Source organism: Bos indicus, chromosome 7, assembly GCF_029378745.1.
Source record: "Bos indicus isolate NIAB-ARS_2022 breed Sahiwal x Tharparkar chromosome 7, NIAB-ARS_B.indTharparkar_mat_pri_1.0, whole genome shotgun sequence".
Taxonomy (NCBI): Eukaryota; Metazoa; Chordata; class Mammalia; order Artiodactyla; family Bovidae; genus Bos; species Bos indicus.
The window spans coordinates 68,932,805-68,946,238 of record NC_091766.1 but is presented as its reverse complement, the minus strand read 5'-3'; the positions used below and the strand labels follow the sequence as shown (position 1 = coordinate 68,946,238).

The 13,434-nt window shown below is 47.7% G+C and overlaps 1 protein-coding gene across 4 annotated transcripts in view; it reads left to right on the top strand.

Moving 5' to 3' along the window:
• ADAM19 (ADAM metallopeptidase domain 19) overlaps window positions 1-13,434 on the top strand; it is a 91,903-nt gene that overhangs the window by 44,707 nt on the left and 33,762 nt on the right. For all 4 annotated transcript variants that reach the window (XR_011567776.1, XM_019965310.2, XM_070793924.1 and 1 more), the window contains 2 exons: window positions 6,170-6,353; window positions 7,157-7,222. Coding sequence is in view for 3 of the 4 variants with exons in the window: in XM_019965310.2 (XP_019820869.2) it covers window positions 6,170-6,353; window positions 7,157-7,222 (250 nt within the window). In the remaining variant the exon portion in view is untranslated. The remainder of the gene's footprint in view (window positions 1-6,169; window positions 6,354-7,156; window positions 7,223-13,434) is intronic.

The following is a 13,434-nucleotide window of genomic DNA, read 5'->3' as shown; positions in this document are numbered from 1 at the left end:
AGGGGTATAGTGTAGTGCAAAGTGCAGTTGCTCAGTCGTGTCCGACTCTTTGCGACCCCATGGACTGTAGCCCACCAGGCTCCTCCATCCATGGGATTCTCCAGGCAAGAGTTGGACTGGTATACATAATTGAAATACATAATCGTGTATGCTAAGTCGCTTCAGTCGTGTCTGACTCTGTGTGACCCCATAGACGGCCTCCTGCCAGGCTCACCCGTCCCTGGGATTCTCCAGGCAAGAACACTGGAGTGTGTTGCCATTTCCTTCTCCAATGCAGGAAAGTGAAAAGTGAAAGTGAAGTCGCTCAGTCGTGTCTGACTCTTAGTGACCTCATGGACTGCAGCCTACCAGGCTCCTCCATCCATGGGATTTTCCAGGCAAGAGTACTGGAGTGGGGTGCCATTGCCTTCTCTAAATCGTGAGATATATGATTTCTTTAATCCAAATGAGATTACCCTGTACATACCATTCTGTCAGTTTTCCCCCCCTCAATTTAACATTATGTTTTAGACACACATAGATCAAACTCATTCTTTTAAGAGTTGCATAGTATCTTATGTACTAATGCCTGGCAGGTTTAATTACATGTAAAGTTTCTCAGAGACACAGTAGATCATCTGTGGTCATCTGCTTGATGCATCGCTCAGATTATAGCAGATGTGTCCTCCGTGCTCTGGGGCCCACACTCACTGTGCTTGTACCTTACCCCAGCTCCCTGGACTCAGACTCTGTGGGGGAGGGTACGAAGCTGAGAGTGAGCACAGGAGGATGTGTGTGAACGTGTGTGTGATGGCTTAGAAAGAGCTCACAGTTCAGAATCAAGAGATCTGAGTTTCAGATCTCGCCTCACACCTCTTGGCTGTGTGATCTGTTGAGTGTTTCTCTCCCTGCTGGATTTCATTTCCTTCTGGCTTTACATTGGCCAGGCTGTTGCCTCCTATGAGCCTCACTCAGCCCTCTAGATGGTGCCCATGGTGCAGGAGTGGGTCCTGGGTGGGGGGCTGAGGGTGGCGTCAGGGCCCTTGGGCACGTTCCTGTGTCTCTGGGTTTTTGTTCCTCTTGTCTGAGAAAGGAGAGTAGACCAGACCATGAAAAGGATCCTTCAGTGTCGGAAGTTCTGCGCCACAGGGAGAGTAGGCAGAGTTTTGGGAGGCGGGTCGCCTGGGACAGAAGCCAGTCTGTGCCTGTCTGCCCCTTTGCCCACCCGGCCTTCCTGCCCACCTGGCCATAAGGCGGCCACCTGTGTGTCAGGCACCGAGTAAACCCTCACAGGGTGGCAGCAGGTTGTGCCAGGTGTGGATTCTGGAGTCAGGCAGTTCTTGCTTTAAAGCCTGATGCCTTGCTTCAGATCTCTCGCATTAGTTTTCTCATCTATAAAATGGGAACAACAGTAGTGACGTCATCGGTGGGTTTACACTAGATGACGAGTGCAGCCTCCTTGAGAGCAGGCATTTTTTTTTTTTTTTTTCTTATAAGCCTGCTGCATCCCCAGTGCCTAAAACTGTTCCTGGCACACATTAGGTGCACACGGCACACATGTGTTGAATGGCGACTGATAAGATGCCTTGTACCAGTCCGGTGTGTAATACATGCCCAATGACTGTTAGCTGTCCTTTTAAAATACTACCCTAATGGTTAGTAAGCACTGCCTATGACTTCAGTTTTCATAGCAGCCTTGTGAGAGGGCAGTCTTGTTGAGTGCCATGCCCCACAGCTAGCACACAGCAGAGCCAGACTTTGAACCAGGTATGTCCCCTCTCCGAGCCCAGGCTCTCCGCTTGTGCCTTGCCACCCCCATCCCGGAGGGATCACATCACCCATGTGCCTTCTTGGCTCCCCTCAGTGCTGCCTTTGAAACTCCCTCCTTCTCACTTGCACGTACATTTTGAGGGAAGGAAAGAAGGGTGATGGAGTGCTTACCTCTTAAGGAAGCTCTGGATGTGGCCTTGTAGGCTGTGTCCCCTTTAGGTTTAGCTCTGAATGGACTAATTCCCAAGAAGCTGTTCTCAAACCTAGGTCCTGGAAGGATGCATTTGGGTGAGCCCAGCAGTCATTCAGGGGTTAAATCCACTGCCTGCCTGACCTGCCCTGCCAGGCTTCCTCTGTACAATTTGATTTGTATCAAGCTCTCAACAATGAGGAATAGGATGCAGAGCAGAGTGGAGAATTGCGTGTGAGGTCCTGGCCACCCGGCCTCCTGGGTCCCCCTCCAGAGCCCCCACCCCCACCCCCAGGCGAAGCTCTGCCAGTGCTTACATTTCACAAATTAGATCAACAGAGATGTTTAGGAGGAGAAATGACTGGGGAGTGCTCAGGGAAGGACAGTTAGCAGGGCTTGGGGGAGGTGAGACGGGAGGCCCCTGGGAACTAGGTTCTCACAGGTCCCCCCACTCTCAAAGCTGGCTTCCCTGTGACATGCTGGGGCCCCTGCCTGCCTCTTCTCCACCCTAGGGAGTAGGGGGATGGCAGCTGTGACACAGGCAAGTTATGGAGGACCGCATGAAGGAGGGGCAGAGAGCAGCCATAGAGTCCTATTGCTCAAGGACCCTCAAGGTCACTCTGAGCTTGTGTTTCTCCAGTGGTAATCTGCCCACTCCCTGGAATAGGATTGCCTGGAGCTCTGTGAAAAGACGGGCCCCTCCAGAGCCTGGGCTCCAGGTCAGAGCTGCTGAGTGTGACTGTGCAGGGGATTGCTTGGGGCTTGCTCACAGTGCAGATTCTCAGACTGCAGAATCTGCATTTCCTAGACTGGGCCTGGACACAGGCTCCCCCGCTCCCCCTCCCCCCGTGCTGCACAGTAGGTTCTCATTAGATCCCTGTTTTATATATTGTATATAATTGTGTGTCAATCCCAGTCTCCCAATTTATCCCATCGTCCCCTTTCCCCTCTGGTGTCCATATGTTTGTTCTCTATGTCTGTGTCTCTATTTCTGCTTTGCAAATAGGGTCATCTGTACCATTTTTTCTAGATTCCACATATATGTGGTAATATACAATATTTGTTTTTCTCTTTCTGACTTATTTCACTCTGTGTGACAGTCTCTAGGACATAGACATTTTTAATACATTCTGTAGAATATTCTAATGGATAGCTCTGGGAGCTGTTATCCTGTTATCTCTGACTCATAGGTTTGGAACTCACTGGTAGAGGCAGATAGCACAGAGGTTAAGGGCGTAGGGTCTAGACTCTGCCAGACCTTAAATTTTTGGCCACACTATGCCCATGAGAGTTTGTTAATTAATCTCCCTGAGGCTCAGTTTCCTTATCTATAAAATGGGAGCCATGATGGTGCTTTATAGCATTAATGTGGGAATGAAATAAGAACAATTGTACGCAGAGCCCTTGGCATATAATTGTGTGCTAAGCCACTCCTTTGTGTCTGACTCTTTGTGACCCCATGGACTGTAGAGCCTTCCTGGCTCCTCTGTCCATGAAATTCTCCAGGCAAGAATACTGGAGTGGGTAGCCATTTCCTTCTCGAGGGTATCTTCCCAATCCGGTAATCTAATCTGCAGCGCCTGCATTGGCAGGGGGACTCTTTACTCCAGACTCTTTACTCTGGGAAGCCTGGCACATAATTAACTCTCCCCAAAATGGTGTCTAAAAAGGAAAAGTAGACAATGCCTCTCCCAGCTGGTGTCTTACTTCAGACAAGCGAGTTGGGTGATGGCCAATCACACCTCAGAGGAGAGTTGCTGATTTTTGTCACTGATAGCCACTCTACAGGGCTGTTGTGACAGAGGCAGTGTGAGGTCATGGTTAAGATCCCAGGACATAGAACCAGGCTGCTTAGGTTCTTCTGGTCTGTGTGACTTTGGTCAGTTAATTAACCTCTCTGAGCCGTAGTTTTCTCATTTGTAAAATGAGGATAATATTTGTAAGAATCATAGAAGTTTGTATGAATAGTAAAACACTTAGCACAGTGCATGGTCGATAGCAGACTCAATGATTTATAGCCATGATTGCTGCTCACTCTGCACCAGAATCCTGTGTGGTCTCTGTCCTATTTGGCCTAGAGGCTTGTTCAGGCGATGCCCTGTCAGCTACACCGGGACTTTCCACCCACTGAATTATTTCCATAGCCACAGCAGAATGCAGACAAAGCCGTCACCTGGTTTGTGGTCAGGCCCTTTGCTTCCAATGTTTGCAGCCTTTGGGGGAAACTCAGGGGTCGGGAGGGGCCTTGGTCAGCCGAGATGAGCAGATAGCTTGGGAACAGGATGCCCACAGCAGCTCTGCCCTCTGCCCTTTCCCGTCTGGACCCAGGAGTGGATGTGACCCTTGGTCTTTGCTCCATCCCCACCCCCAGCTGCTCAGGGAGCACCTTAGGTGTCCCGCTGGGGGCTGGCTCGGGATTGCTGTGTCAGCCTGGGCGAGGCAGCCGGAAAGTCGTCAGGCTCCCTGGCACTAGAACGAGGTCAACCAGGGATGGATTCCAGGAAGGGCTGCTGCTGACTAGGACCTGGCACTGTCTCTCGAGAGCCTCGCAGGCTCTTCCCAAAGGGCAAAACCTGGGCAGGGATCTGGAGGGGTCCAGGGTGGGGATGGAAGCTGAGACAGCCTAAAAGAGGTCCTGCCAGGTCCTTTACCTTCTGAGATTTCTGGGTGGATAGAGCCTGAGGTTTTGGAGCACACAAAATGCTATGGGACTCCTGGGATTCATGGCTGGGATATTCCTTCCCCAGGACCCTGGTCACACTCTTCATCTTGTAGTGTCAAGGATGGTAGATACCTGCTACATGGGCCTCTGCTGTCCCTTCCATTGATATTGGTGATAGTGATTGATAATAAGTCATGGCACTCTTTCTCACCGAATCCAGATAAAGGGCCCAGAAGCCTCAATGATGCAGCATTCCATGCAGCTGTGTCCAATCCATCAGGGTTAAGGTTGGGGAAAGCTTTTTGTCTTCTCTGTTACATGCTGCTGCTGCTGCTGCTGCTAAGTCGCTTCAGTCGTGTCCAACTCTGTGCGACCCCATAGACAGCAGCCCACCAGGCTCTGCCGTCCTTGGGATTTTCCAGGCAATAACACTGGGGTGGGTTGCCACTTCCTTCTCCAAGGCATGAAAGTGAAAAGTGAAAGTGAAGTTGCTCAGTCGTGTCCGACTCTTCGTGACCCCATGGACTGCAGCCCACCAGGCTCCTCCGTCCTGGCAAGAGTACTGGAGTGGGGTGCCATTGCCTTCTCCACTGTTATATACTCTTAGTTCAGACTCTAAGCTCCATGAGGGCAGGCATCTTATCTGTCCTGTTTACTACTCCATCCTTAGCAACTAGCACAATGCCTGACATAACAGGAAGCATTTGTGGAATGAATGTCTGTCTGTCCCCCAGTGGAATGTGAGTTACTCAAGGACAAGGATTGTGTCTAGGTTACATCTAACACAGAGTAAGGACTCAATGAGTGAAAGAATATAATGAACAAATGTACATCTTTATTCAGAGTCCAAGGTTAGCATATGTAACCCAGAGGAAAAAGTAGTCATATATGCTTGGTTGTGGCCACCACCTCACCACAGAGCTGCGTTGCTGATCCAGGGAAACTGGGGCTGGTAGCTGACGACTCTAGCTTTGGCTTCCAAAAACAAAGATACTTGTCTTTCCATTTAATCGTCCCAGGAGTCCTGTGAAGTTAGAAAATTAACATTGACATTTGCATCTGGGGAAACTGAGGCACAGAGTGATTGAAGAAGTTTGTTGAAGAGCATTTGGCAATTTAATATTGAAGCTAAGATTAGAACTTGGGTCTCCTCTCCCCTAGACCAGCACTCTTCCTGTTCTCAACATACTGTCTCTTTCTCAGCCTGTAAAGTTCTGACCTGTGATTTGCTGTATGCCATGTTTGGGATTGGGAGGCTTTTTGGAATTCTAGCCCTACCATCCTTTACAAGTCTTAACTGTCTCTGTTCCAGCCCTTTTAGAACCTTCGAGTTTCTCCATGATAGGCTTTCACACCCTGAAACTGTGCACCACATCTCATGTCCACATACGTTTCTCTGTAGAGGAGGTCCGAGTTTGCATCAGATTCTCACCAGGGAGTGCATGACCCCATAATAAGATTAACAAGCACTGATCAAAACCAGCTGTGCCATTTTGCATATGGGGAAAACAAGGGGCTTTTCCAGGACCATAGTATTTGACCAGAGATTCCAATTCTCTTGTTGACAGAGGACTGATTATAGTGAGCAGTAACCTCAGCTATATCATCGAGCCCCTTCCTGACAGCGAGAGCCACCACCGTATTTACAGATCCGAACATCTCAAGCTGCCTCTCGGGAACTGTGGATTCGAGCCCACCGCCAGGGACTGGGTCCCCCAGTTTACAAACCAGACCAAGAAGCGACCTCGCAGGGTGAGTTTCTCAGTACAAGAGTCAGCCGGGAGATAATCCCTTCTGAGCACCCTTTCCATGGATCCAGAAATATTTCTAAATTGAATGGAGATGGCTAAGAAGGAGGCAATAGCTTTTTCCTTTTGTTTATTTAAAAATAATTTTTTGGCTGCACCACATAGCATGTGGGATCTTAGTTCCCTGACCAGGGATTGAACCTGTGCCCCCTGCATTGGAAGCGTGGAGTCTTAACCACTGGACCACCAAGGAAGTCCCAGCATTTTCCTTTTAGTCTAAGTCATTCTTGAGTGTGAGAAACCCTTGTATTTGATAGAATAACTGCTTTGGGGGAAACATTACTTCATTTAAAATACTCTAAGGTGCTGATTTCAGAAACTTTAAAATGTGAGAAAAAAAATATATGCCTCCCTTTTTGAAATAGCCACTTAACCACATGCACAAAATGCTTGTATTTATTTATACCAAAAATAGAGGTACGTGGTTTAAATATTTTTGGGAATTTGATTGTCAGCATGTTCCCTCACAGTATGCTGGCCTCTGTTCTGTCTGCACTGGACAGCCAGCTCATTATTTTTGGAGACTAAAAAGCTGGACCCGGTGTCCCAGAGCAGACTCCAGTGATAACCAAGATGGCGGGCAGAGGGTGTAGTGAGGGTGATGGTGAGACGATCATAGCTGAGTTGTCTCTGCAACCTGGTAATGAGGTTCACTGCTTATTAACTCCACCGCTTCTGAGCAGTGTTTTAAAATGAGGCCTGGTCCACCATTTCCATAGCTCTGATGTGCTTATGTCTCTTCCTTAGATGAAAAGGGAAGATTTACACTCCATGAAGTATGTGGAGCTTTACCTTGTGGCTGATTATGCAGAGGTAAGGAGGGGGAGTGGGGTTTAGCAGAAAAATCACTTTCTTAATTACTTCCATTCCAGCCTTCAAACTGCTTTGGGGAAATGCTAAAGTGCCAAAATGCTGAATGGGGGAAATGATGAAAAAAATGCATCTTTTTTCAGTTTGCCATGTAATTTTGACCTTAAATCTGACCAAAGGCTCTTTTTGCTATTTTAAACATAGTTGGGGAAAAAATCAAGAAGTCTGTTCAAGCTCAATACATTAATCAGAAAATCAGGACAAAGACTGTTATTTGGATTAACACTCTTGGACCAGATCTGGGAGATCCTTAGGTTTTTGTGCTTACTCTTTGGGAGTCCATGAATTCTCTATAGAAATTTAAAAAAAAAAATTTTTTTTTTTTTGCAAAGATAAGGAGTATATTTATCTGATTGAATACAATTTCCTGCTAATGTGTGGTCGATTTTTATAATCATGTTGGTGCCAAATGAGTACCTAAGCTGGAGTTCCCTAAATGTGGTCCCTAGCCCAGCAGCGTGAGCAGCACCCAGAAACTTGTGACCATACAGATTCGGGGGCTGCACCCAGATGTTCTGAATCCCCAGATGTGGGGCTGGGGTCTAACAATCCATGTTTTAACAAGCCTTTGTGTGATCCTGGTGCGCAGGCAAGTTTGAAAATTACTGACGTAAAGGAGTAGCTGTTTGGCCTTTAATTCCATATTCTTCAAGCTAGGTTCTCATGTGCCTTGGCTTCTAAAATTTAATAAACACTCATTTCCCTCACTCTTTCATTTCATTTAGTCATTGATTTCTTGATTCTCTGTTATGTGTCAAGCACAGTGCTTAGATCCTGGAGATACAGACCTGCCCCCCACATGGCAGAGTTTACAGGAGCAGCACAAAAACTCTCTAGTTCCAAGTGTGATGACTGCTCATTGGAGAGGACTAGAGCACAGATAATGGGACCCAGTGTGGTCTTGGGAACTGGGGGAAACCTTCCTGAGGCGGTGGTGTTGAAGCTTGCTGGGGTCCAGCCCCGGTGGGTCCAGGGAATTCGAAGCAGGGACAGCATCGGCGAGGATCAGGAAACAATTGCTTAATTAAATGTTAATTAAGGATATAAAGAGTGGTGAAATAAGGATAGCTCAGCGAAGAAATTCAGTGAAGAAAAGAGGCTGAATAAAATTCCAAAGCAGGGAATTTACGTCACCTACGAAGGCCGCAGGCGTTCTCCCGTTCTCCAGAAGGAGAGGAGACACTAAGGCCTCCCCGGTCAGATATTAGAAGCCCAGGCAAAATTAGTAGGCTTGACGAGCTTCCCCACCTCAGAGGAAAAATTCAGCTAGAAGGTGAAAGAAAGAACGACATGGGGAGACCAAATTTCGGTGAACAAAAAACGGGTCGTACTTTATTTTCCAAAGTAGTTTTATACCTTAAGTTGTGCATAGAGGATAATGGGGGGAGGGTTAGAGTCATGCAAGGACAGCAGTTCCTGATCCTAATCGAAGCCAGGCTTTCAAACTTATCATATGCAAAACTTTAGGTGATTTACATCATCTTCTGGCCAGGAGGCCTGTTAACATTTTAAGAAACTTATTTTTCTCTAAAGGTGATTATTCTAAAGTCAGGCGCCATCCTCTAAAAAGCACTGGATAAAGTTGCATTCCTATAGGGCAAAGGTGAGGTGGGCTCAATCAAGAAAAGAATTAACTCAAGGGTCCAAGGTTACAAACATTGAGGCTACTACTTACATTTCTATACACCCATTATATCAATCAATACACTGCCAAGGACACAGTAGGTAAGGGCTATGGAGACTTAGCAGCAAACATTGGCCCAACAAGTGAAAAACCCTTCACCAATACAATTTCTAATCAGTCTTTTAACTACTCAAGGGAATCTGTGTTTAGACAGTTTAGAACATCTCCTGCCTCTCACAGTTGGGAGGCTCTGAACAATCACATGTGGCCGGAAAAAACCTATTCAGGCAGGCTAGAGGACTTCCAAAGGAGTTTGTAGGTTGAAACACTGTCACACCCAGGAATTATTAACTGGAGCTGTAAGCTAACTCTTTTTTCAGAGAGAGGTAGTGGGGGACAGCCCCCTGTAAAGTCAGAGGTGTAGGTGAAGCACAAAGCAGAAAGTAGGCAGACTCTGGTTTTGGGGGTAGATGCTCGAGAATTTCCAGGGGGACTCCTGAGGCTCGATCCCGCCTTTGCGTATGCCAAGCCTCCTTCCTCATGACCTTTGTCATGGGTGGAGCTCCTCACACTGGCTCCCGGCAGTGATAGAATTCCAGTTGAGCTATTCCAGATCCTGAAAGATGATGCTGTGGAAAGTGCTACACTCAATATGCAATATGCCGGCTCCCGGCAGAAGCTGACTCCTAAAGAGCGTGGTCAGACCTCAGGTTCGCCTAAGTTAGCCGTATTTTACCTCATTCTCAGTCTATGTAGTAGCTCAACCACATAACTGACATATCTTTCAGGCGCGGAAGGTGAGGTGAACTGATCGCTCCCTAGTTCTAATGTTGCACCTCACCTGAGCCTCCCTTTGACAGCGTTCATCAAACTCCTGTCTGTCACACTACATCCAGATTGAACCCGTTTACCTCAGACTGGGACTTGAACCCAGACAAAATCCAGTTTGGGACTTAAACCCACATGGCTGGGACTCGAACCAAGCCAGAGCCCTGCTTGGGACTCAAACCCAGCCAAAACCCACAGTACCTGGTTTCAGGACCCAGTGAAGCTCAGGTTCTTGATGTCTCATCACAGAAAGAACTCAGTGAGAGAGAAAGTGATAAGTAAGAAGTGGTTTTATTCAGATGCAGAGAGAAGCACACTCTACAGACACAGTGTGGGCCATCACAGGGTGCGAATGCCTCCGTGAAATTTGGTGTGGTTAGTTTTTATAGGCTGGGTAGTTTCATATGCTAATGAGTGGGAGGATTATTCCAACTGTTTTGGGGAGGGGGTGGAAATTTCCAGGATGTGGGCCACCGCCCACTCCTTGGTCTTTTAATGGTGGAACTGTCACGTCACCTCTTGGTATGTCATTTCACTTGTCGATTAAGGTCTAGTCTTGTCTGCCATTTTGGCCCCATTTGATTCTGATCGGTTTGTGTTGTGTCCCTGGGCTATGTCATTCTTTCAGAAGTTATGCCCTGCTGGTTTACCTCCTGTTACAAGTTGGGCTCCTGACCAGCTCCCCAGAGGCTTATTCTCAGGTGGTTAGTCCAACAGCACAGGTCCTGGGGGCTGTATGGGGTTGGGGAGAATATTTGGCTTCATGCTTGGGGAGCTGCTTTCCAGTGTTGGAGGCAGCAGGAGGTGGCCCTTCAGTGTCTGGGAGTTTACTGGGCAGAGAAGGAGGTGCTGGGCCCTCCAGACCGAGGGAACATCTTGTTCTGCTTTGAGAGGAGTTTTGCTTTTTAATTGATGTTGTTATTGGTTGTTCCAGCAGCCTTTTTTTTTTTTTTTCTTTTTTTCCCTTCTGTTTTCATTTCCAGAGACTGCTGTGTGTACAGGTTGGGGGAGTGACTTGGGGAACAAAAGCCAAAGGAGATTTGAAAGCCGCAGCTATGCAGTCTGGGAGGGGCTAACGGCCCTGGCCCCTGACTCACAGACCTGCCCTAGTGGGAGGGTTGCTGGTTTAAACCTAAGCTCCTCTAGGGTTGATTTAAATCAGTAGCTTTTGATTATTTTTGTTTTCCTGGTGGGACTTCCTTTTCCACTGTCTAATATAAAAGTCCACAGACTTCTCCAAGCTGAAGCAGGGGTGAGGACCCTCTTACACCTAAGGTCATCTAATATGGTGGTCTCGAGCCATTTTTTTTTTCCCCTATTTTTTGGCCATGCTGTGTGGCATGTGGGATCTTAGTTCCCCAGTCAGAAATCAAACTTGTGCCCCCTGCAGTGGAAACACAGCATCTTAGCCACTGGACCAGCAATATCCTTTCTTTTTTGAGCCACAGAATCTTTGTTCAGGTGACAGCTCCTGGGACCCGGATAATTAAGAGTGTAGAAACACAGCTGCTCTAAAGCAAAGGTGTGGTGAGGCTGCCCTTTGGCCCTGCAGTCTCCCCAGAGGACTCTTGGTGCCGGGTTTTAAGATTTCATTGGGTGTGAGTCTAGAAGCTGGATAAGTGAGGGCCAGTTAGGGATTGGGGTCTTTAGTCTCCTGACCTCCAGAGTCACAGCAAAATCCCTGGAGGAAAAGTGTCGGCTCTGGGTGCCTTCAGGACTGTGGTGCCCTGGAGAACTGTCTCCTGTTCTAGAAGACAGTGCCTCCACCAGGAGCCTCGCAGGTGTTGCCACAGGCCATGATTCTTGCCACTCTGTGGATGGTGGATAGGCTCTGTGCTAACTTCCCAGGTCCCGGCTTTGGCTGATTTACGACAAGGGTGGATGGAGGATATGAGAGCCCAGGCTGGGCCCACAGGCTCACAAATCCCTGCCCCCGTCACCTCCTCTTCCCCCACTCCCTCTCCAAGTGGCCTTATATCCTCCACAGGCAGCAATGTATTCCTGACAATGAATTAATCTGAAAGGACGGAAAGACAGGGACGGGGCGGGCTACCTTATCTGTGATTTATAACCTGGTGCTGAGACAGGCCAGGCTTCTCCTGGGCTCTGAACTTGGCATCGGGAGTAGAGACAAGGATGGCGTTACTGCCTGGAGAGAGGGTTTTCAGCAGAAAAAATGATCAAGCAGCTCCCTGGGCTGGAGAAGACAATGGCACCCCACCCCAGTACTCTTGCATGGAAAATCCCATGGGTGGAGGAGCCTGGTAGGCTGCCGTCCATGGGGTTGAGAAGAGTCGGACACGACTGAGCGACTTCACTTTCACTTTTCACTTTCACGCTTTGGAGAAGGAAATGGCAACCCACTCCAGTGTTCTTGCCTGGAGAATCCCAGGGACGGGGGAGCCTGGTGGGCTGCCGTCTATGGGGTCGCACAGAGTCAGACACGACTGAAGTGACTTAGCAGCAGCAGCAGCAGCAGCAGTTCCCTGGGCCTAGTTTGGAGCACTTGGAGTGGTTTGTCTTTTGCTTTTTTGTTTTTAGAAAGGTAGAGCAGGTACTTTTTTTTTAAAGCTTTTTGTTTTATTTTTGACTATGCAGTACAGCATGTTGGATCTTAGTTCCCTGACCAGGTATCGAATTTGCTCCCCTTGCTTTGGAAGCCCAGAGTTTTAACCACTGAACTGTCAGGGAAGTTCCCTGGGGTGGCTTATTCATTCCTTAGGTAAAGCGGGAGACCTAGGCAGGGGAAGAGCAAGATGGGATGTTGTAGGAGGAGACTGGGTAGCTGTGAGAACAGATGTGCAAGGACTTTCAAGACACAGACAGGACGTGGGCCAGCTAAAGACCAGCTGATGCACTGTGTGGTAGTGTCTGTGTCCACCCAGAAAGTGTAAAGGGGAGGCACTGTTTTCTTTACATCAGAGGTCTGTGAGCTATAGCCCATGGCCAGATCCAGCCCACTCCAGGGTTTTATAAATATTTTCTTAAACACATCCATGCATGTATTGTCCATGATTACTTTTGAGCTAGAATGGCCAATTTGAGTACTTCTGGTAGAGACAGTATGATTGCAAAGCCTACAATATTAGCAACCTAGCCATTTAAAAAAAAAAGTTGACTGACTCCTGCCTGAAGCTCTTCAGGACAGCATGATACTTTCCTTAAACTGTGGTGGTATTATCAGGTAGCTGTTTGAAGATAGGATTAATATATTTGAAAGACAATGAAGTCTGCCTCTGATGTTCTAATGAGTATTCACTAAATGCTGCAGCACTTGCTGTGCAGTGAGACCAGTTTAAAAATGCAGTGATTCAGTAAAGAGAAGCTTCAGGATTGACACCTTGGAAAGGTCTGAGTCCCAGAGTCTTACATGGAATTTAACTGTGTAAAAAGCAGTGATGAAAATGAGTTGGTTGCCATTCTGATGGAGGAGGCCCAGGAGGGTCCCAAAGCAGTGGGAGAAGAGGAATCGGGTTTCTCCCTGTATCGAGGCTGAGACACACCCCTATCCAGACAAATACCCCAGGGTGTCTGTTCTTTTTGTTCTTGAATATTCTTGTGGGATTTTGTGGAGGAAGGATATGAAGGTTTGAAGTAACATATATTCATGTATATCCAGAGTAATTCAGATGGTAACACAGTAATTCTGTGTTACCACGGTAGTGTGTGGGACATATCTATTCTTTTCAAATTTAGGCTGCAG